Raw genomic sequence first — 25,346 nt, 5'->3', positions numbered from 1 at the left:
TAATCTGAACTTTAATTTTTAATTAAAATTCATTTTAGAATTATTAAATGTAAAATTTTATAATGTACAAATTGTGTATTATATACCATGATAGTGAATGCAAAGAAATTCCTAATCCTACAATTAAAACAAAAGTTGAAGGTTTAAAAAGATTAAGCATTTCCTTTAATCATGTTTTAGTTTTAAAAAATTACTAAGAGGTACTATTTTTTTTTATTATTCAAATTACATCATTAATAAATTTTTTCTGATAAAGTAAAACCTTTTCTTTAAAATATTTGCTTAATCAGCATTCTTACTGAATAAGAAAATGGCTTCAAAATATTTCTATCACATCAGATTTTTGAAAAATTTCATTAAATCTTATATGATCTTAGGAAATCTTATGTGATAATAGTACTTCTGCGATAGCAGGAAATAAATTAGAAATGCATTTGAAAATTTAATTTTCTTTAAGATTAGCAACACCTGTTGGCCTCAAATCATTAACTGTTATTAATGACTCTAGGTTACCATAAAACAGGTCATGATAATCTGGATCATGTTATGACCAAATGGGTTACATTATAATATAGATAGTACTAAGCTGTGAAATTGAAACAGTACTACATTATCTTGTGCATGCAAAATTAAAATTTTACAGGCACAATTTAAAATTGAAATTCTTTAAATACAAATTAATGATTTGTATTTAAAATAAATAGTGCTAAGCAGCTGTGAAGTGAAATAGTACCACATTACATTGTGCCTGTGAAATTATTGATTTGTATTTAATATACGAAGGAGTTAACTGTTTCAATGTGTATATAAATATAATGCAAGCGAAAGAAATATTTATTGTGTGATGGCTGAAATGCTGCATCAGTTGTGTTAATGAACCCCACAGTTCATACAAACAATTTCTTCTATGATTAAAAAAAAGTTTACTATGATTTTCTATTTTGTTGTCAAAATAGAAAATCATAGTAAACCAGAGGATACACATCTGTAGTGCAGGTTGTGCTATAACACTTTGATGATGGCTAAATGAAAAATCAAATATATACCATTTGTAGTGGTGCTGATACACTAATAACAAAAAGTCCATTTTTAGGAATGCTGGTTTTACATCTAAAAATAAGAATATTCAATACTCAAATCCATCTTCACAGTCAGCAGATCATCCTAATTGCATGCTAATTCCTAAGCTCCTTCAAAGCTGAATTATATGAAGCTGTGTCAATTAGTGAAGATGACAAACAAATCAAAGTGACCAACAAGAACAAAAAATATACACCAACCATACAGAGGGCTCACATCTGGTGAGTGTGGGCTTGGCACACCCAGGGTCCTGAGCTGGATATCATCATTCTTCTCTTCCTTGGTGATTCCCTTTTATTTCTCTCTCTCTCTCTCTCTCTCTCTCTCTCTCTCTCTCTCTCTCTCTCTCTCTCTCTCTCGGGGTAGTTCAGAATTTTTTTTAGTTTTTTTGGCTAGTGCAGCATAAGACTCAGGCTTCTTTCCACCATATGGCTAATAATAATAATAATAAACCTGCTTTGTTTACTCAAGTCGAATTGATTGTCATGACTCAACTCAACTCAACTTAAATTGAGCCAAGCTAAATTGTTGGGTTCCAAAGTAGAGGAATAAACTTGTTTGCACAAAACAACCATATATTCATGCCACAGGTATTTAATACAGGCTTTGGCTATGAGAGGAGTTGTCACTTTTTGCAATGATTGACAGCTTAATGGATGATTCAGATCAAGGACATAACCCAAAGCTCATAAAATGTCATGCTCTGATATAGCTTGTTAACAAATTATAAAAACAAAAATGTTTATTTTATCAAAAACCAGATGTGACAGCAAGAGCAAAGTTGTATTTGTGTTCAGCATCAAAAAATACATGTAGATAATTTATTTTATTATGAGAAAAGACAAAAACTGTTTATGTTTGTTGACAAGTTAAAACTACATTAATACAGTACATTGGATTAATGGCTATTAATTACATTAAAGGGAAAAAAAGAAAGAAAGAAACATGACAACTAAAGTAAGAATGTTAAATGTGAAATGTTTTAAACTAATCACACTGCTATATTGTTAGTTTTATGGCATAAACATCTTAGACCATGTTGCACCAGTGTATCATATCTGTTTTTTTAGGTCATGGCCCAAATTGAATGCTGTGCAGGCTAAGAAACCTGAACAATTTGTGGGAGGGTGAGCTATTCCCCTTGCCTGAGATCAGCTAACTAATGTCCTGGTTGAAGAGTTCTTTAGTATTCCTCAGATCTTTGACAGGATTCAAACCTAGACCTCTTAAAATGAATGAAAAGTGAAACCACCATATTGTCATAGAGAATAACTAAAGAGATGTCTGAATCTACAACATCCAAAATTTGATTCTTTATAAGGTGTTCTTCCAAAACAAAGGGAGATACAATGATAAAGTTTCTATAAGGGATTCTGTATGCTTAACAGAATAGCTATGCTAGAATATTTACCTTTCTTAACCTAGCAGTGGTGGCAGTTTTTGTTTTTTGAAATAGAGGTTCACTGGCCAAAATGTACTGGTTACTGTGGAATTACAGAAAACAGGTTTAAAGGTGAGTATATAGATTTATCTTTCTGGGATACTTAAAAAATTCTGCTAAGCTGGCATCATCTCCAATAATATGACTTAGTTGTATTGGTTCTTGTAGGTTAAACAGTGATCAGAAAAATGTCATTCTGGCAGCATGGTACCATGCACATTCAATAAGATGCTTTATAGTAAGTGTAGAGTTGTAGTGTAAACAGTGTGAAGGATCCTCCCCTTGCAGTAAAAAAAGATGTGTTAAGTAGCTATGTCCAATTCATGCTCTGGACAGCACGACCTCTTCATGCCTATTTAACCAGAAGCTGGATTTCTAGTTGTAGAGCCTTCTTTATTTGAAAGAGCTTATTGTGTGTTTGGACATGCCATATTCGGCTCCATTGTTCAAAACATATCCATCATGTGATTGGTTCATAATCAATAAAAGGAATCAGAATGGAGTTTGTGTCAAAGGGGAAGGTCTCTTGCTTCTTGATCTGTGCATTCATTTTAAGGTATGCCAGCATAACTGGGAATCCAACAGTGGATTAAAAATTTGTGAGTTATTTTGCAGTGCTGTCAAAACAGAGTTTGCACAGATTATAGTTTGCAAACTGGAAAGATTTTGAAGGGAGATTAAAGCCATCTTAACTGCATACAGTTCAGCAGTGTACATACTGCATTCCAGTGATAGCAAGACAAAGATTGTAGAGGTGGCTTCCCAACAGTAACTCAGGTTCAGGATGCAGACTAAACTTTTTGCCTGCAGTTTTAGATTCAGATAAACAATAGCCACTATGTAGTGCCCAAGACTATTTATTTATTGAGCGCTGTAGCTAATGCTGAATGGAGCATGTATTCTGTGAGTGACAAGATATTGTGAGATCATAAGCATAGCAGTAGAATTCAGTACATTTAATGGCATATTCTGTGCTATAGCATTTATTCTGACTGTCAAGAGCATCAATCCTTGTGGAATACCTTCTTCCAGGTTAACAATGTGACAAAGTATTGCAATAATGCAATTGAAAGGTTCTAAGTCGATGAAAATTATGTATAATCATTGGGAGCAGACTTTGAAGTTCTATGTTAAGGAGATCTTTAGGTATGCTGTAGCATCATGTAGTATTAAAGGTTTTTTCGATGTCTAGGTATACCATGACAAGATGTTGATTTCATTAAGAGCATTACATATATTACTCTCAGCCTTAACCACAGCTCTAATGTTGACTGTTTTTCTTTTTTTTTTTTTTTTCTTTTTTTTGAAACCATATTGGTTCCTATTCTTCATAGTTTGGAATTCTATGTACCATATCATTTGTTGTGGATCATCTTTTCTAGGGTCTTACCTAAGCAGCTAGTGAGGGATATTGGATGTAGTTATGTGGCACAGACTGATCCTTACCAGGTTTAGGGAATGCCAGAACTGGTAAGGATCACTTAAAGAACAATAATAATGTGTTCAAAGTTTTGTTATCTGGTTTTTGAAGCATGATATAATAGATCCCACGAGAGCCTGGTGCACCATGCATTGATTATTTTAAGGATTCCTCCAGTTCTTATATAGTAAAGGGCTGATTATATGAAAGAGATAGCTTGGTACTGAAATTTAATTTATGCTATTTAGCTTTATCTTGTAGGAAAGATGGATCATATGCAGACATGGATTGAGATTTGAAAAAGGATTCTTTTAGAGCATTTGCTATTGCAGAGTACAAATACTGTGCAATCCAACTGAAAACCAGAGATGATGATGCTGGTGAAAATTTACCGTTCAGTTTTTTTCTATATTCCAAATTATTCTGCTATCTGTGTTATTTTTAATAGTGGAAGCAAACTGGATCCAACAGTCCTTTTTTTTTGTTTTGTTTTTCTTTTTTGCATAATGTGCATTTGCCATTAGTTTTTTGAAATTAATAAGGTTTTCAGATATGGAGTATTTAATAATTATTATAAGTACATGCTTCTTTACACAAAGAATTACCAGGAACCCTACTAAGGGACGGGACTTTACACCCCCGGTAATTTTCCGAAGTAGTTTGCATTCTTTTTCTTTGCCCTTATCTGTATACTATCTAACTCTAATATTTTATGCCTCAAAATCTATTCGAGTATTCGAGGGAGATTGAGGTACTATTCCTTTCACCTTAATATTGGTTTATACATTTGCTTTGCTTTTCACAAGTAACAAATACACTTGTATATTTTCCTTAAGTAACAAATAACACTTGTATATAATTTTTCATAGGTTTTGGAAACATTTGTATATATATTTTTTAATAAGGTTTCAGTTAATTATTTTAATTTTTGATATCTGTAGGGCTAGCAGTTATTTTTGCCAGTCTGCTGTTAATTTTAAATTAACTTATATCAACTTAAATTTCAACTTAACTTAAACCTATGATTCATACTATATTTAGTATATCATAAAAATGGTTAAAGCTGGCATATAACTAGCAGAAACAGATAGTTTTGGTTGTTATTGAGGCATATATATTGAGAGGTGCTAGCCCTATGAAAACGTGGCTTTCAATGTAAGCCGTATTCAATAGTAACTGATAAATTTTGTATTTTCAGTATTTATAATATTTTAGATTTTGTATTTTTGGTTTTTTTAGATTTTGTATTTTACATTTGTATTTTGTAAATATGGAATTATTATGATTATTATTAACTTTGCTTTATATAGAGGCTGATAGGGTCCTTTGTATGTTGCAGATATTCACTGCCAATTCTGTTTTTGAATTTTAATTTGTTATGATGGGCACCATTATTATGCCATAACTCAGAGGTTCCCAAGCTTTCTCGGTTCACAGCACCGTTAGTGTCCCAGTAATTTTTTCACGGCACCCCTAGGTCAAAAAGACCTTTTAACATATACCTATATAATAATTTTATTCTTTATATAGAGGTACTAAATAAAGATCAATTATAGATCGCCACAAAATTAAAAAGATATGGTACATGTATACCGTACACCTTTTTATAATGAAATAAATATACAAATTTAAAATAACAATAATAATGATAACTTTAAGTAACTTAAACCCAAATTACATGGCACCCCAAGAATGCTGTTGCAGCACCCCGGTTGAAAACCACTGCCATAACTATTGCAATAAAAAAAAAAAAAAAAAAATTGTATATTATTATTAGCCATATGGTGCAAGGAAGCCCGAGGCTTATGCTGCACCACTGAAAAAAAAAAAAAAAAAAAAATTCCCGAATTACCCTGAGAGAGAGAGAGTCAGAAGAGAAGGGAATCACCAAGAAAGAGAAAAATGATGATATCCAGCACAGGACCCTGAGTTTGCCAAGCCCATACTCACCAGATGTGAGCTCAGGCAAATGTAATATTAAATCATTTCTGATGGCATTATTATTATTTCGTATGGCAAAATGAGGATACATTTGTAACAGACAATATCAAAAAATATAAATAAATTACAATAAGTCTAAAAACAATATTTACACAGAAAATTAGAGATAACATTTTGATTAATTAAAATGTAATGTCCAGTTTATTCAGCCAGTTGATAGCATCGTCAGTAACACTATGTAGATCTTGGATGGGTCCTTCAAATCTCCTCTTTGGGCACTCCGAGACAACATGCTGGATAATCTGAGGCACACTGTCACAGTCACAGAATGGTTTTCAGTTTTTCCCCACTTGTGCAGCCAGAACTTGCATCTTCCGTGGCTTGTTCGGATTCTATTCAGGGATGTCCATTCCTTTCTTGGTAAGTTGAAACCAGGTACAGCTCTGCATGGATCATTGACTAAACCCAGGTGGTCGGGGTTTGAAGTGGTCCATTCTTCACGCCAGGTCTGATCAGCATTAAAATATGATTTAATAAGTTTCTCACCTAGCTTCCATGGGGGGTTCCTGGATTTCAATCTCTCCGGCTTCTGGGGTTTGCAGTCCTGATGTATGGGCAATTGAGGATTTCTGTGACATTTTTGCCATTCTTTCAGCAAAGCTGTTTCTCTTCTTATATGAGGGGGATGGATGTTAGATAACACTGGTAACCATTTTAAAGGTGTCGATTTAATGGTGCCTGATATTGTCCTCATTGTGTCATTCAATTGGGTATCAACTTTTACAGTGTGTGCACTATTAAGCCATACAGGACAGCAGTATTCTGCAACTGGGTAGACTAAAGCAAAGGCTGATGTTCGTAGCACCGTTGTGTGTGCTCCCCAGCCTGTTTCACTGAGTTTGTGCAAGATGTTATTCCTAGTTTTTATCTTTGCTGCAATATTACAAAGGTGTTGTTTATACGTCAGTGTTCGGTCCATTGTGATTCCCAGATATTTTGGGCAGGGGTTGTATTTCAGTCGTTGGCCTTTATATTCCACTTGAGGCATATAATTAGCCCTTTGATTATCCAGATGAAAGCAGCTAACTTCAGTTTTATTTAAGTTAGGTTTAAGTCACCATGTATGAAAATATTTATTCAGGTTATGAAGATCCTTTGTAAGTACAATTTCGGCTGTTTTGAAGTCAGTAGACTGGGCAGTCAGAGCTATGTCATCTGCGTACATGAATTTCCTAGAAGAAGTTGCTGGAAGATCTGCAGTATAGATATTAAATAATAATGGAGAAAGAACTGATCCCTGTGGTAAACCATCATTTAATATACAAGGCTTGCTCACTCTGCCATTTAAATGTACTTCAAACACTCTATTGCATAGCATATTGTTAAGTAGGATCGCAAGGGTCTTACAAGGAATAATCTTCAAAAATTTCAGAATCATTCCTTGTCGCCATACTGTGCCATAAGCTGATGTCAAGTCCACAAAGACCGCAATGGTCTTCTTCTTATCTTGAAATCCATTCTCGATGTGGCTAGTAAGTGCCAGTACCTGATCACAGCAGCTTCGGCTTGGTCAGAATCCGGCTTGTTCAATTGGTATGTGTTGGAAGATTGTAGTTGAGATTCTATTGTAAACAATTCTTTCAATTAATTTGTAACATATATTTAAAAGTGCGATTGGACAATAATCTTCAGGGCAAGATCCACTTTTCCCAGGCTTTAGAATGGCAACTATTTTGGTTCTCTTGAACAAGAGCAGGAACCTACCATTCCGCAAGATGTCGTTAAAGAATTTAACTGGCCAGTCCAGAGCTCTTGGACCACAGTGTTTCAGGAACTCTGGATATATTCCATCCACTCTGGCTGCCTTGCCTGGTTTTATTTCCTTCAGGGCTGTTGAAATCTCTGTGACGATAAATTCTCCTGAGAATTGGGAGGTTGGTTCAGCCAAGGATAATATGGTTCTTAGCTCCTCCTTGAGTTTTTTGACTTCATCTTTGTTGGCATCGGTTGGTCTCTTGGATATGCTGACAATTCTATTGGCTACTTTTCCTGGGAATACTTCTGAGCTCTTATTAATATGTTTGGGAGTACTACTTCCGAGTTTCCTCAGAAGTGTCCATGCTTTTCTACTTGAGTGTTGGAAATTCATACCTGCTGTCATTATGTTCCATTTCTCTTTCCTAGCAGAATCTAAGCAATGCAATAGTTCATCAGCAATTTCTGTTCTACTGCTAAGTTGGTATTCTTCATATAGCTCATCACATCTTCTGATGGCATTAATTTGTTCTGACTACTAATTTTATCTGTTTTTAAATAAATAAATAAATAAATATAGTTTTAAATTAATATATATATATATATATATATTAGGAATGCCAATTAATACACAACAGTTATTTCATAGGTGTGCCTTTTAAGCCCCACATCACAACTTCTAGGATAATAATATTAACCTGTATAACATCTCCCAGGCATTACTCTAATATATTGGTTACATGAACTTTTGGTAAAGTTAATGACTGTAAATCACTCATCTTTTCTAAATACACCCCAGGGGCTCACATCTGGTGAGTATGGGCTTGGCAAACCTAGGGTCCTGAGCTGGATATCATCCTTCTTCTCTCTCTCTCTCTCTCTCTCTCTCTCTCTCTCTCTCTCTCTCAGGGTAATGCAGGATATTTTTTTTTTTTTTGGCTGGGGCAGCATAAGCCTCAGGCTTCCTTGCACCATATGGCTAATAATAATACAGACAGTTTTATTTGAGTAGATATGGAAATGATATTTTAAATTTTTTGCAGAGATTTTTTTTGTATTTGCATGAAAAATTCGTAGCATGAAAATCATACATATACAGGGTGTTCCAAACTGCACTGAACAAATGTAGGAGCATTTTCTAAAAATAAGAAAAAAAAGTTCCCATAAACATATGTCACAAAAGCCTTTATTTCCAAGGTATATAACTATTGAAATTAAAAAAAAATAAAAAATAAAAATAAATTGATTTGTATATTCTGACTAGTAATTTTATCTGTTTTTAAAGAAATAAATATAGTTTTAAATTAATATATATTTATATATATATTAGTAATGGCAATTAATACACAACAAATATTTCATAGATGCACCTTTTAAGCCCCACACCACAACTTCTAGGATAATAATATCAACCTATATAACATCTCCCAGGCATTTTTTTTTTTTTTTTTTTTTGGTAGTTGTTGGCGCATCGGCTTCTGTGGCCATAATGCACCTCCCAAGGTTTTTGCAGTACTTTGATCCAAGCCCGAGGCGGGATTGAAACCCGCGACCTTTGGGTTGCCAGGCAGGCACTTTACCCACCCGGCTAGCCTGGTCGGCTCCCAGGCATTACTCTAATATACTGATTACATTAACTTTTGGTAAAGTCAATGACTGTAAATCACTCATGTTCCTAAATACAGACAGTTTTATTTGAATAGATATGGAAATGATATTTTAAAATTTTTTCAGAGATATTTTATTGTATTTGCATGAAAACTTCATAGCATGAAAATCATACATATACAAGGTGTTCCAAACTGCACTGAACAAATGTAGGAGCATTTTCTACAGCTAAAAATAAGAAAAAAAATTCCCATAAACATATGTCACAAAAGCCTTAATTTCCAAGGTATTATGATTAATCATAAATTACATTAACTCAACATCATCTCCACTTCAATGCAGTATTCAGCACAATGAATCCATGGATTTTTGGCATGTCTTATCACTTCAGGAATATTCTTAATGCACAGTTTGACATTCAAAAAGGTGGAGATAAGGAATTTGTAAGTAGGATAACAATGCGAGATTTTTGTGCTGAAACATATGATTTTTCGGAAAAAAAATAGGTTTTCTAAAGTCCACATGGAAATTCAAGAAAGATACAGTTCCAGACTATGCCCTTTCAGGAAACATTCAAGTTAAAGTTTTTTCATAACAATAGCCCTGCAGTCTAGACTTGTCTCTCAAGAGCATTTCGAAAGCTTCACCAAGAAACGAAGGTCTGAACTCAGTTTTTGTTTTCATGCCTGGCTGAATATTCTCTCACATTCAACACTAATATGAGGAACTGTTAAAATGCCAAGTATGACTTGAGATAATCTGTTGTATTTCAAGCTTCCTTGTGCACCTGTCAGCAACCCAACCAAGGATCACTGTACATTGATTCTGTCTTTCTTTCATAATAGCACCTAATATGTCCTTATGGTGAACTAATACTGCAAATCATCTGTTTGCTTTATCTATTTCAATATCTTTGACAACACCAATATAACATCTGAACAAGATATATTAGAAACATCAAGATATATTAGAAACTTGTCCATTAAAAATTTCGAAAAAAATTTTCAAAAAATTTTGATAAATTTCATCAGTTAACAATAATTGATGAAATTTGTGCCAACTTGGTATTTCTCTAGAAAATATTTAAGTCAGAACTAAGTTTCAGGTTTAGTCTGCTGTAGATTGGTCACCTTCCAAAAATGGAAGTGGAGGATTTAAAAACTGTTGATATAATAAATAGGCACCCACCATCCTTGAATATGTTGTTTTTCAACATATTCCACATTTAGGTGTGATGGATGTGAGGTATATTTATCATATTTCAAACACTGCCATAACAATATCCTGTAGAGATACAGAGGTCATAATCCCACTGTATAAGTTTGGAACAGGACCAGGGTATGTTTGCCAGGGGCAAGAGTTGATGATGTAGTAGAGCAGATCATCTTTTAAGGGCACAAAAGGTAAAATTGTTGTACATGTTGGAACTAATGACATTAAGAGTAAGAGATCTGCAGATTTACTCATCAGGTAGAAAGAAGTCAATGTTGAAAAAAAGTCGTGAGTTAGGGTTGAACATGAAAGTGTCTGCAATTCTGCCTGGACACAATAGGAGAAAGTGTAGGATGAGAGCCTTGTAGATCAATTCAGCCTGGAGAGATTGTGCAAGGCTAAAGGGATAGAATGTTTTTCAGCCTGGTCTGTGCTTATTTACAGGAGAGAACGCTTCTACAGGGATGGGGTACACCCTTTCTATTTAAGAATATTCGCTGATGGTATTGAGGCAGTGTTAAGTGGGTCAGAAAACTGATAGCTTAGGGGGATACAAAGACTAAAAGGTTAACAGTGGCTGCAGGCAAAGGCAAAAGTTATTCTTGCACTGCTTATATCAGAATGAGCAGCAGCTTGGAAAGCAAGGCAATGGAGATTTCCAGGACTGCTGGGAGTCATAGTAGAACAAGTAAATACATGGGCTGTGTTAGGGTGACTAAGAGTAGAAACAGGAGCATGTACACTAATTCTAGGAGTATAGTTAATAAATCTGATGAGCTTGAAATGCTAGTCAATACATCAAAGGCAGATACTGTTGGGATATCAGAGACATGGTGTCACACACAGACATAAGCAGTGCTATTGGGAAACTAGTTTATTTCGTATTACTTGCATGTAGTCTGTATAGAGGACTAACAGACAAGAGTTAGAATGGGTCACTGATTCGGTTGCAGATTCCGTCAAATCATTTCCCAAGATCCCAATGTGGCTGGGGATCCAGCAGAAGCAAATATTCAATTCCAATTCAGAAAAGAAATGTATCCTCAGCTGTATCCGGGACAGGGTTGGACCTCATCTATGACAAAGCCTGCATTGAACTAAGAGAATCAGTATATATATATAACACATTTTTCGTGTTGGTGTGTTTGTATGTGATCCAAGGCTGGTTCATTTGCATGAAGCTCAGCAGTGAATATGCTGCATTTGGCAGGAATCTGTTCAGATAGGGTAGCATCCAGGAAGATAGCTGCAGATCCAATAGACGCCTCTGACTTTGAACCATCTGTAAAGATGTCAGAATACTCAGATCAGTGGGCTGTGAAGAGTCGCAGGTAGACAGAACATGGAGCACTATTCTTCCCACAATTGCTAAGGGAGAGGATGCAGGCAGGAATATGAGCATGAAAGGGTAGAAGGGATTTCTACCCTGGCATGCTTGATGGGGCAATATTGTGTATCGAGATGTCCAAATTTCTGAACAGACCTTGGATATAAATACTGAATGGACGATTGGCCATCTTACGAGTACTGTACAAATTTTCTCAGCATGGCTCAAAAATAGATGTCCATGTGGGATGATCTGGCAGGGATTTCAGCTTGATAGCATGCAACAGAGACAACTGTGTTAGGCAAAGGAACAGCAATGGTTCATTAGATTCTACATATAGACTTTGAACAGGAGATATTCTGAGAGCTACAGCAGCAATACATATAGCCTGATGGTGAATGGGGTCAAGCCACCAAAGGACGCTATTTCTGGCAAATGCATATACCTGAGACGCATAATATAATTTTGATCGGACAAGCACACGATACAAATGGAATAAAAGTGCACCAGTCTGCACCAAGAATTAGAGAGAGCACGAAAAATGTTCAACCCACTCGTGCACTTGGTGCGAAGTTGACGAATATGATGGTTAACTTTTTATCGAATATGAGTTTGATGCTTTAAATGAAAAAGACCCTATTAAGCAAATAAAAGAAGTGAGACTATACCTGGAGGATTACATGCATAAGCACACCAACAGGATCTCATCTGCCATAAGGTTGCAGATAGTGAACTGTTGGTCTAACTTAGAACAGAGATTAATAGAAATAAACACTGAAAATAGAGTCTTAAGAACAAAAGTTAGCATTAGCATTAGCAGAGGCATTTGATGCAAGAAAGCAAGCTTATGCAACATCAGCCAAAAAAAAAAAAGGCTTTCACTTCACGCCTCTGTTCGTTCAAAATACCTGTCCAGCTGAGCCTTAAACTTATTTAGGCTATCAACCTCCACGACAAGGGATGGAAGTCTGTACCACCAACCAACCACCCGCTGGCTAAAGACAAATTTCTGCACGTCTATCCTACATCTGTCTTTCCTCAATTTGAATTTATGCCCTCTCAGGTGATTATTCTGAGCAAGAGGAAGAATCCCATCAGCATTGAGCATGCTCAAACCATTCGAGGCTTTATACAACTCTATCAGACCACCTCACTGGTGCCTAGTCTCCAGACACTGTAATTTGCAAAACTTGAGCCTTTCTTCATAAGAGCATCCCTTTGTTCCATTCACTAATCTTATTGCCCTTCTCTGTACTCATTCCAACAGCTCTACATCTTTCTTGAAATGAGGCCTCCAGACCTGTATACAGTACTCAAGGTGTGGCCTAACCATTGCCTTATACAAGGGAATAATCACCTCCTTATCCCTGCTAGAAAAATTCCTATATATCATTGACAATACACCGTGAGCTAATCTTGCAGCCCATCAGCACTGCTCAGAGAACTTCATATCTGCCTGCACAACCACCCCCAGGTTCCTTTCATTCTCTATCACTGTCAGTGTAGACCCACAGAGTTGATACGTTGCTCTGGGGTTGCTGTTTCCCATATGTAGTACTTTACATTTGTCAATGTTAAATTTCATTTGCCGCCTCTCAGCCCATTTCCTCAACCTTTCCAGATCCTGTTGCAGCAGCATAGTGTCAGTAGTGTCCTTGAAAACCCTGCCAACTTTCGTATCGTCTGCAAACTTGGACATTAAGCTCGATCATCATCAATATCATTTATAAATAAAGAAAACAATAATGGACCCAACACTGAACCCTAAGGGACTCCACTGATAACATTAGTCCACGATGAGCAGTGTCCATTGATTACCACTCTCTGTCTTCTCCCCCTCAACCACCCCTTTATCCATAGCAGCAATTTGCCTACAATGCCACACTGCTCCAATTTGTGCAGCAGTCTTCCATGTGCAACAGTATCAAAAGCCTTTCTAAGATCCAAGTATATAATATCAAAGTTATTCCCTGCATCCAGTTCTTTTGTGACTGCATCATAGTATCCAATCAAATTGGTCAGGCAAGACTTCCCCTTATCAAAACCATGCTGTGTCCGAGCTATAACTGAAGTCTTGTCTAGATGATCCTGCAGTGCTTCTTTAACCAGTGCCTCCATTAATTTTCCTGGAACAGAAGTTAAACTCACAGGTCTATAATTACTTGTGTCAGCCTTTGATACTCCTTTGTGAATTGGGGTCACATTTGCACATCTCCATGTGTGGGTAAGCTCCCCTGAGTCCAAGGAAGCTCTCATAATTATGACTATGGGTTTGCTTACTTCCTTTGCTGCCTCCTTTAATATAACTGGATAGATCCCATCCACCCCAGGTGCCTTTCTTGTGTTTATCTTCAACAATTTCTCCTCCACTTTACTCTCAGTTATTACAAGATTCTCTAGCTTATTGCCAGAGTTGAATACACCTCTGGCATTCCCCTCGCTGAATAATTCTTCATGTGTGAATATCGATGCAAAATATTCATTAAGTTTGTTAGCTACCTGAGCAGGATCATATGAAGTGGACCAATCTGATTCATCCCCTTCCTTCTAGAGTTTACATATTTAAAGAACTCTTTGCTGTTTTTCTTTGCATCCCTTGCCAAAGATTTCTCGTAATCTGCCTTCGCCTGCCTAACCTCCTTTGTAACTTGGTTACAGATCAACTTGTATCTATCATAGGCTTCTGTGTCACGTGTTAATTTGTATGTATCCCATGCATTTTTCTTCTCTGCCATATGTCTCATTAGTTCATCTGACATCAATTTAGGCCTAAACCTTGAACAATACTTCTTAGTTGGTATGTAAAGCCTAGTAGCTTCCAAGATAAGTTCTTTGAATGCTTCCCATTTTGAATTTGCTGTTGGTAACATCATCAGTTGGTCCCACTGAATAGAATTTAAATACTGTCTCATTCCATCGTAGTCGCCTTTACGAAAGCAATAACCCTTCCCTTTACCCCTAATGGTAGTTACCTCTTTGAGTAAATCCCACTTCAGCACACTGTGATCACTGCCACCTAGTGGTTCATTTATCTGCAGATTCTTAATGCATGAAGAATCACTACTGATAATCAAATCAAGAGTATTACCTCCCGAACATGCTGATGCAGAAAACAATCATCCAATAAATCCACAAAAGCCTTGCTAGTGTGTGAGTGACCAGCCACCAAATTCCAGTCAATATCTGGGAAATTAAAATTCCCCATTATAAGACTCTCGGATTTACTGGCCCACTATTTCCCTGTACAGTTTCTTATTATACTCATCAGAGTCATTAGGCCTATAGCACGCACACTCCTACTCTCAATTTTGATCTCCCAGTGCTTATGTCACACCAAACTGACTCGACACTGCACTGTCCAGCGATGTTGACTGGCTTCTCTTCCTTGGATTTTATGTATTTCTTAACTAATAGCATAACCCCTCTTCCCTTCCTTTCCTGTCTAACCTTTCTGTAGATGTTGTACTTTGATGTTTTGAGAAATACCTCAAATTTATTTACTAAACTCCTAGCATTGGTGTACACACAAGTATACATGCACCTGTTTCTATTCTTAGCTACCCTAACACAACCCATGTGTTTACTTGTACCGCCATGACTCCCAGCAGTCTCTGAAATATCCTGCATCTTGTTTTTCAGGCTTCTGTTCATTCCAATAGAAGCAGTGCAAGAATCTCTTTCACCTCTGCCAGTGGCTACTGTTAATCTATTAGTGTTTGTCTCCCCCCAAGCTAGCAGTTTTCCGACCCACCTAACACTGCCTCGATAGCATTAGCAAATATTCTTGCACCCTTTCTATTTAAGTGTATCCCATCCTTGTAGAAGCAGTCTCTCCTGTTAACAATACAGTCCAGGCTGAAAAAATTCTAACCCTTGAGCCTTGCACAATCTTTCCAGGGCCGAATTGATCGACAAGGCTCTCATCATATACTCCCTCCTATCGTGTCTGGGCAGAATTGCAGACACTTTCAATTTCAACCCTACATCGCGGCTTTTTTTCAATAGTGATCTGTACTTATTAAGTAATTCTGCCGGTCTCCTACTCTTAATATCATTAGTGCCAATGTGTACAACTATATCACCCTTTTGTGCCCTTAAAAGATGATATCCGCTCTACAATGTCATCAACCTTTGCCCCTGGCAGACATACCCTGGTCCTGTTTCACCTACCCTTTTTACAAAGCATGTTCCCCGTTTCCCTGACAATAGAGTCACCAACAACTACAAGTTCCTGTGGGACCAGCGCTTTCTGCCTTGGGGGCAGAAAGCGCTGGTTTTCCCAAGGCAGAATAATGAATACATGTGGGTTTTCTTCAGCCCAAGTATTACTATTTCAAGTTTCAGATCATCACTTGTAAAACTTGATTCATCAACAAAGAGAATAAGACTGTGAAACTGATGATTACATGTAGGTTGTAAAATGAGCTGGACAAAAGTTGCAGCATTTATTTATAACTGATGTGAAATTTGTGCGAAATCCATACAATTAATTTTTGCACAAATTTATGTGAAATGCATACAATTGCTATTCATATAATACCCTCCATATACTTTCAAAAGAAACATTTGTGCAATGAGACAAACTTCTGGTATTTTGTAGAAGGAGATGCCTATACAGGACAGAATATTTGTTCTTCAAAATATACACTTTGTCGAAATTTACCAGTATGCTAACACCATTACAAATAAATCAACATTTACTTATATTGGTTTCAGTGTAACTGCTTCTCTACATTGTCTTTCAAGCAAATGGTTCAAGATTTGGCACTTTTGAGTTGGAAAATTTTTGGCCTATCTGCAAACTGAGAATTCTTATGAACCTTACCATAAATTAAAATATCATCCAACTCAGCAAAAGTAACAGATTTGTAGTGTCTCCCATGATATCAGTTTAACAACTAAGAACCACTTGGAGCCACTCTTTAATTCAGTTATTTCTGCTGTTTATTTTAAAAGTTTACTTTTTGACAGTTTACTGCACTGCCTTCCAAATGGTAAAGAAAGCAATAAGTTCATACAGTAAGCCCTAATGTTAGAAGGTTACTATGCCAAAATGTATCTAAGGCATAGGTGACAGCATGACACCACCAACATCAATTGTGTCATCTGTACATAGGAGGCTTTGATTGTGTGCCTGAGCCATTCCTTGTTGCCTCTTTAGTACAGTACTGTAAATTGGTTTATTTGGAAACAGTGTCTCAATATGGAAATGCATTTGCTATGAGAAATTGGCAATCACAAAGGTTTACTTTTAAGGGAAAAAAAAAGAAGAAGAAGGAAAGAGTGAATCAGATCAGACTCATGCAAAATGGATGTAAGAAAGTTATTGAAAATTCAGAAGATTATTAAATAGAAAAACTTTTAATTCGAAAGGTGAGTAAGGCTCTTGGAGTTTATAGTATATACCCAATAAATTTCAGGTAGCCAGAAAGAGAGTGTATTGAACCACTGAGGTTAATTATATGGTACTAGACTCAGGAGTTATTTTCTTGAAATGAAAAAGTACCAATACATTGTCAATACATAAAAGATGGCTCTAAGAGTGAAGTAAGTAACTACTGACTTGTCAGTCTGACTTCAGTGGTAGGAGAAAATCATGGAGGCAATGATGACGAGTGCATTACATAGATAGAAATTTAATTTTGAAAGAAACATAGCATGGTTTTGTAAACAGAAATTTGTATTTAACCAACGTGGTTAGCTATTTTGAGTCGCACATCATCAGATGTAGGAAATAATTTTGACACTATTTATTTAGATTTCAACAAAGCATTTGACTCAGTCCCACATGGGCGGTTACTCTGTACGTTGGAAGATGTTGGAATCTCATCGAAAATCCTTAGATGGATTGCAGGATGGCTGTTGGGCAGGAGACAGAGGGTTGTGATTAATGGTTATTTTTCAGATTGCACAAACATAAGCAGTAGGGGGGGCCCAAAGTTTGGTACCAGAATCGCTCTTATTTTTGATTTTCTTAAAAGGCATCAACATAAGGATAGAGGGCATTATGTCAAAATTTGCAGATGATATCAAGCTCGATCAAATAGTTAATGATCAGCATCAAGCAACTCTTCTTTGAGATAACAGACTACAGGGATGATCAGAAAAGTGGCAGCTATAAGGCAATATACAAGGCAACTGTAAGACTGGACTAGGCATACTGTGTGCAGGTATAGTCTCCAGACCACACCTAAAATGAAGGCATCTCCGTAGCCAGGTGGGAAGGAGCAGCAGTGTGTAGCACACGCTTCTTGATTAGACCGTGGTTCAAGCCCGTGACCACCAAATACGGAGGATGTGGAAAGGTCAGGGAATTGGCACCGCATAACCCGGAGCAATATGGCCTTAGTTGCTAATGCTCCTAAAAATCAAATAACAAACAAACATACCTAAAATAAAAGGGCTTCTTGAAATGGTCCAAAGACGGAAAGGTGCCTGATCAGATTGGGAGACGGGAGTCCATATGAGGAAAAACTTTGAATATTTTGAGTAGCAGAGCTTGAAAACTAGATACCTTAGAGTAGCTCATTCTTTTCAGAGCCCAGGTACAGTGCAAAAGTTTTGTAACCGTTGCAAGTGTGATCAATGCTCGGTTAATCAGACATAAGATTTCCAATGCAGTGACTAATTCACTGCTTGAATAGAACAACAATATACAGGCAGTCACAGATTTATTTTGTTTCAATATAACACTGCTATCAGTTTTAACATTTTAAATTCTAAAAGTAGAACTTTTGATCCTTCTGTCTCTCCTTATAGTCAAGTGTAGTAAGGAGAAAAATCTCAATGAGAAGGCCCTACTTGTTTTTGATAACATGCCTGGTCATCTTGTAAATGAAGACCGACCTGGATGACAACACAGAATTACTTTCACATGCTAACACATACATATGCCTCTATCCTGGATGCACATCAGGGTTCTGGCAGCATTGGCAAGTGGAGACTGTCAGAAGAATTTTAATCTTTATGTATTTGGATTTACTTAAATGAATATCTGTTTTCTATCGCAATATTAATTCAAACTTAATACGTTAGACTTAAAATTCACATTTAATTAATAAAATCGTAAATGAAATAATTGTAATTGTAATATAGTCAAATTGTAACTCTTTCTATTGTTCTGTCCCCAATATCATGGTCTGATGATGGGTAATGTCAAGATGCCTGAAACACCACCTTAAGTATAGTGGTTTAGGCAAATTGCTTAATAAACTATATTATTAATTTCACGTGGTATATGAGTGGTATTAAATATAGTAATAATCTTAATTGGAAACAACCCCATAATGTCCTTCCCTAACTATATAAGTATAACCTTTAATCAGAGATTTCATACAATCTTGCTAAGTGACTATTCTACTACTTAAATGCAAAAATACTCACCTTCTCCTTCGAAACTTTCATTTAATACATCATGTACAGCCTCTTCTGAAGCTTCTAGCGTATGTTCTTTCCAATTTTCCCCATCATCACTTCTCAGGATTGTAATTTCACGCTCTCTTCCTCTAAGTGATGCAAAATGAGGCACTTCTATGATCACAGGTCTGGAGAAAGAAAAAAAAATAATAATACAAATTTAAAAAAAAAAGAAAGAAAGCGAAGATATCACAAAAACATCCTCCACTTAATTACAGCAATCAAACTACTGAATCTTACAATTTGGGATTATTTTTCTTTAAAAAAATAAATGCAAATACAAAGTAGGTAATGCTATAATAAATTAATGCCAAGTTCATATAACGTACAGAGAAAACTGAGTTCATTTGATACAGCACATGATCATTCCCCAATTCACAAAGGAGGATCAAAGGCTGACACAAGTAATTATAGACCTGTGAGTTTAACTTCTCTTCCAAGAAAATTAATGGAGGCACTGCTTAAAGAAGCACTGCAGGATCATCTAGACAAGACTTCAGTTATAGCTCGGACACAGCATGGTTTTGTTAAGGGGAAGTCTTGCCTGACCAATGTGATTGGATACTATGATGCAGTCACAAAAGAACTGGATGCAGGGAATAACTTTGATATTATATACTTGGATCTTAGAAAGGCTTTTGATACTGTTGCACATGGAACATTGCTGCACAAATTGGAGCAGTGTGGCATTGGAGGCAAATTGCTGCTATGGATAAAGAGATGGTTGAGGGAGAGAAGACAGAGTGGTAATCAATGGACACTGCTCATCGTGGACTAATGTTATTAGTGGAGTCCCTCAGGGTTCAGTGTTGAATCCATTATTGTTTTCTGTATTTATAAATGATATTGATGATGGTATATCAAGCTTAATGTCCAAGTTAGCAGATGATACGAAGGTTGGTAGGGTTGTCAAGGGCACTACTGACACTATGCTGCTGCAACAGGATCTGGAAAGGTTGAGCAGATGGGCTGAGAGGTAGAAAATGAAGTTTAACATTGACAAATGTAAAATACTACATATGGGAAACAGCAACCCAGAGCAACGTATAAACTCTGTGGTACTACACTGACAGTGGTAGAGAATGAAAGGGACCTGCGGGTGGTTGTGTAGGCAGATATGAAGTTCTCTGAGCAGTGCAGATGGGCTGCAAGAGTATCTCATGGTGTATTGTCAATGATATATAGGAATTTTTCTATCAGGGATAAGGGGGTGGTTATTCCCTTGTATAAGGCAATGGTCAGGCCACACCTAGAGTTCTGTATACAGGTCTGGAGGCCTCATTTCAAGAAGGATGTAGAGCTGCTGGAACGAGTACAGAGAAGGGCAACAAGATTAGTGAATGGAACAAAGAGGTGCTCTTACAAAGAAAGGCTTAAGTTTTGCAAATTACAGTGTCTGGAGACTAGGCACCAGCGAGGTGATCTGATAGAGATGTATAAAGCCTTGAACGGTTTGAGCATGCTCAATGCTGATGTTTGTTTGTTTGTTATTTGGAGCATTAGCAACTAAGGCCATATTGCTCCCGGGATATGCGGTGGTCATTCCCTGACCTTTCTGCATCCTCTGTATTTGGTGGTGACGGGCTCGAACCCCAGTCTAATCAAGAAGCGTGTGCTATGCACTGCTGCTCCTTTCCACCTGGCTACAGAGGCAGAATGCTGATGGGATTCTTCCTCTTGCTCAGAATAATCACCTGAGAGGGCATAAATTCAAATTGAGGAAAGACAGATGTAAGATAAACGTGTGGAAATTTGCCTTTAGCCAGCGGGTGGTTGGTTGGTGGAACAGACTTACATCCCTTGTCGCGGAAGTTGATAGCCTAAATAAGTTTAAGGCTCAGCTGGACAGGTATTTCGAACAAACAGAGGGGTAAAGTGGAATTGTTTTTTTTTTTTTTTTTGATGATGCTGCATAAGCTTGCTTTCTTGTATCAAATGCCTCTACTAATGCTAATGCTAATTCAATGAAATAAAAAATGTACATTGTTATTTCACTGAATTCAGATGTGCTTTAGTAGAGATGTGCATTCAGATTCAATTTAAACTGTCAATCTGAATGCACATGTCTAATGGCAGAGTGTAAGAGATCATCACCAATATCACCTCAGCAAAGGGTAGAGGCATCAAGTTTTGCATCCAACAAACTACATATATGTATATCAGAGCCAAAAAGTACTGTTTGTATTTAAAATGGCAAATGTTTTGAGAGAGAGAGAATGATATTAAATGACCCAATGATTTGTGTCTCTAAGCTGTGGAATTTTACTAGAAGCATTTTCTGAGGTTGTAATATAATCTTCCTCTTTTTTTTTTTTTTTTTTTTTTAGGAAAACCTGACAACCCTACATAGGACTGAGTTTTAGAAGGATCAAAATCAGTTATGTTTTCATTGCCACATTGAAAAATTATGTGGGCATCAGCATTTAAAGAATTCACAGTGCATATTCGAGAAGTTGAAGCTTTCTGTAGGTTTCTCAAACTGGAAATTAGAATGGGGTATCATTGACAAAATTATGGATAGGATGTAACTGAGAAAGCAGACAGCCAATTGCAATTACCCACAGCGGACAGTCAGAGAGAAAACTAGATAGCATACACACTGCATACAGAAAACTAGCAGCATACACACTGCATTTTGCCACAATTGATGCAGATATGGTAAAGTAGGAAAAACTATAGCTGCATTTGCTTCGAATCCATCAGTATGTATCTGGATGCAATGAGAATTTGTTGTTACCTGTGCTGCATGAATTTGTTTCATATTCATATTTGCTATTGACTGCTTTCTCCACATACAAAAATAGTTGTCAGAAGATGATGAATATACAGCCCATGGAGGATCTGGTTCAGAAGTTTCTTGGAATATGTTGTCTAGATATACATTCCAGTGTTGTATTAACTCTGCAGCCTTATTCCAGCAGGTTTATTTTCCATAGGTTAGTTTCTACAGTTCATTTTTTAACTGTGGGCCAAAGAGCTATGACCATATGGTTTGGTTTGGTTTGATTTAGGTTTTATTGGTGCATTAGCAACTAAGGCTATAAAGTGCCAAAATATGGTCATATATTGGCACATTTTTGGTAGGTGCCACATAATATGAAACCTACCATATTATGGCAGCATAATTTAGAAATAGTAATTTTCTCCAAAGATTCATCTGGTTTTACTTATAAGCATTGAACACTGGATATCTGGAAAGTTCCAAAGGCTACCTGCAAAGCACTATGATAGATTGGGCTAAGCCACTTAAGGGCACTCTTCCTAGGAGAATCATACAGGAGAGCAATAGCCTAGGGTTGAGATCTGATAAGCAAATTAAATTTTTTTTGGCAGTTAGTTTGGATATTCGGTATATGTTTCAGAAAAAAAATTGTGCTTAATGTCCAGAATAAGGCCTAAGGAACAGACACTGTCAGAGAGCAGTATAGGATGGATCCTCAGTCATATTTCAGGTTCGGGGATGCAATTTGCATTTTTACAAAAATGTACTGCAATAGTTTTCTTCTCAGAGAGGCAACAACCATTCCACGACATCCACGGTTCTATTTTATTGATTGTGCATATGAGTTGTTGTTCAATGTAGTACCTGTTTTGGGACAAGTATGAAAGAGTAAAGTCCTCAGCATATAGGCATGTTTCTGCAGTAGCAGGAATGTCTTTGGTAATTTGGTTTATTCCAATGGCAAAAATAGTAGCACTGAGAACTGGGCCATTTGGGGACTACTTCACCTTGGGTGAAAAAATGGGAGATAGCATTTTGATAAAGAATCTGAAGCACCAATACTCATCCCAATGCCTTGGGATGAGTTACCCATTTGGGAGAATGCAAGTCCGATCTGGGCAAAATGTTTCATTCAGTGGGTCCATCATTACAGAAGCTTATCATCAGAAATTAAATTAAATTAAAAGACCGGATTTGGGAAAATGACAGACTGACCTGAGAAAAACATTTCATCTAGCAGGATATACCATCAGAATCATAATAAAAAATAATAAAATTCAATTTGGAATGTGGCTAGGTAGCAACTCCTATTAAGTGCATTGAAATTAAATTGCTCCTGACCTTCAATTTGTGATTGAGATGAAAAGACTGTTAAAAGTGCAGAGAATTACCTTAAACTCTGACAATTCAAGAGAAGGCAATTAGTTTATATGAAAATTTGAAGAAAAAGCTGCTAGAAGGATCCAGTGCCAAACCTCTCAATAACAGTAAAGCCTATCAGGAAAAAGGCCTACATGCTTGGAATTCATGATACAACAATAATACTGTCACTGGGAAACCATGAAATAAATCTAAGTGGTTGGATTAAAATGGTTAATGACTAATAGAACAAAACAACAAAAAATAAAAGTAATATACACACAAAAGCTTTTAGACGAATTTCGTCCTTCCTTAGTTGTGATACTTAACCATTATTGTAAAACACAGAACATCATATACATGCCACAGTGTTCATGCATGGTGAGAATCACGTGCTACATGTGCCTGCAACAATTAGCTGATTGAAGTGAAGGCTTTCAGTTGCAGTCGCAATACTTAGGGATGCTCCGAGCGACGATATATTTCAGCTAAGAGGATGGTTGTCTCAATTACGCGGTTGATGTGACAACCTCTGTTCCTGTTGAAGGAACTGCTACAACACAAGATGTGGAGAGATTCCAATAAGACATGGCGATGGTAGTTGTGGGATTGGTCAATGATCTCAACGTCGCAGCGTTCAATCATTGACCGATTGAACAGTAAAGGCTAGTTTGAGTCTAGTAGGCAGTTATGCATAACATTGCATAACTGCTTACATGACAGTGCTGATGTTTTTTTTTTTTTTTTTGTGTTTTGTTTTTTTTAGTTGTTGGGGCATCGGCTTCTGTGGCCATAATACACCTCCCAAAGTTTTGAATTTTCTACTCTTCCCAAAGTTTTGAATTTTCTACTCTGATCCAAGCCTGAGGCGGGATTCAAACCCGCGACATTTGGCTTGCCTGGCAGGCACTTAGCCACCCGACTAGCCCTGTCGGCTTTCATAAATATGGTATATAAATTTCCATAATTGGAAGGTCAGTTTCTTACATTTTCTTGAACACAGTGCTTTATTATATAATTTCCACATTTAAAGTGTATATTTAAAGGTTTTTTTTTTCATATTGTTATGAACAGAAATGTTGTCTTAAAATTGGTACAAAACACTAAGCACTCCAGCCAGTTTATTTATTTATGTTATTTCCTAAGGAAAAATCTTCTCCACTTAATGTGGATTCACTCAGCACTCTGGTTATATGATCCCAAGTGGGTTTTTTTTTTTTTTTTTTTATGTAAACCCCAAACATGAGAGGTATTAGAACCTATAGTACTTAGTACCGTGCTTGAGAAGACGAAAGAAGATATTTGTTGACTTGAACTTCTGTAGACTGTAATTTTCAGGAAATACGTATGAAGGAAGGTTGTTCCAGAAAACGGCAGTTGAATGAATAAACGAGGAAGTTGAAAAGTATTAGAAAAGAAAAGAATAAGTATTTGACTCTGCTTTTATCATTACGTCTAAGGTGGAACGGTTTTTTCGAAACCCGTACTGATTACTATTTAGCAAGTTGTTAGTTTCCAGGAACCAGATTAACCGCCTGTGAACCATTTTTTCCAGGACTTTGCCTACACAATTGTTCAGTGAAATTGGCCTATAGTTATGTGGAAAGGTATAATCCTTTCTGGGCTTTGGGAAGGCTAGAACTATTGAGTGACACCAGCAGATTGGGTAAGCATATTTTAAGAATATTCGGTTGTAATAGTTTAACAATGATCTTTTTGCTCTGTCGTTCAGTTGTTTTAACATTATATAGTAGATCCCATCTGGACCAGAAGCGATATTTGATGTTTTATTGAGCACTCCAAAAAGTTCTGTTAATGTGAATGGCTGGTTATATGGATGTGAAACTCTCGTGGAAAAATTAATCTTATGCTGCTCTGCAGTTTTTTTAATTCACTGAAAGGTTGGTTTGTAGGAGGCTATTGCTGATATGCTGGCGAATGATTCCACTAAGGCATTTGCTATTTCTCCCGGAGATGACAACTCTTTCTCTTCCCAGTTTAGTATTGTAGCTGGGGACTGAATGTATTTGCCATTAAGCGTTTGTATTTTCCTCCAGATAATTCT

General features: G+C 36.6%; 1 protein-coding gene across 2 annotated transcripts in view; it reads right to left on the bottom strand.

Moving 5' to 3' along the window:
- The window catches only part of LOC150081718 (uncharacterized), a 1,674,628-nt gene that overhangs the window by 669,461 nt on the left and 979,821 nt on the right, over nt 1-25,346 (bottom strand). For both annotated transcript variants that reach the window (XM_090378825.1, XM_090378826.1), the window contains one exon: nt 19,168-19,328. In XM_090378825.1, the coding sequence (XP_090234951.1) occupies nt 19,168-19,328 (161 nt within the window). The remainder of the gene's footprint in view (nt 1-19,167; nt 19,329-25,346) is intronic.

The sequence above is a fragment of the Mastigoproctus giganteus genome, chromosome 8 (genome assembly GCF_048544385.1).
Source record: "Mastigoproctus giganteus isolate SK-2022 chromosome 8, ASM4854438v1, whole genome shotgun sequence".
Classification (NCBI taxonomy): domain Eukaryota; kingdom Metazoa; phylum Arthropoda; class Arachnida; order Uropygi; family Thelyphonidae; genus Mastigoproctus; species Mastigoproctus giganteus.
Note: the sequence above shows the minus strand (reverse complement) of the source record. Positions and strands in the feature narration are given on the sequence as shown.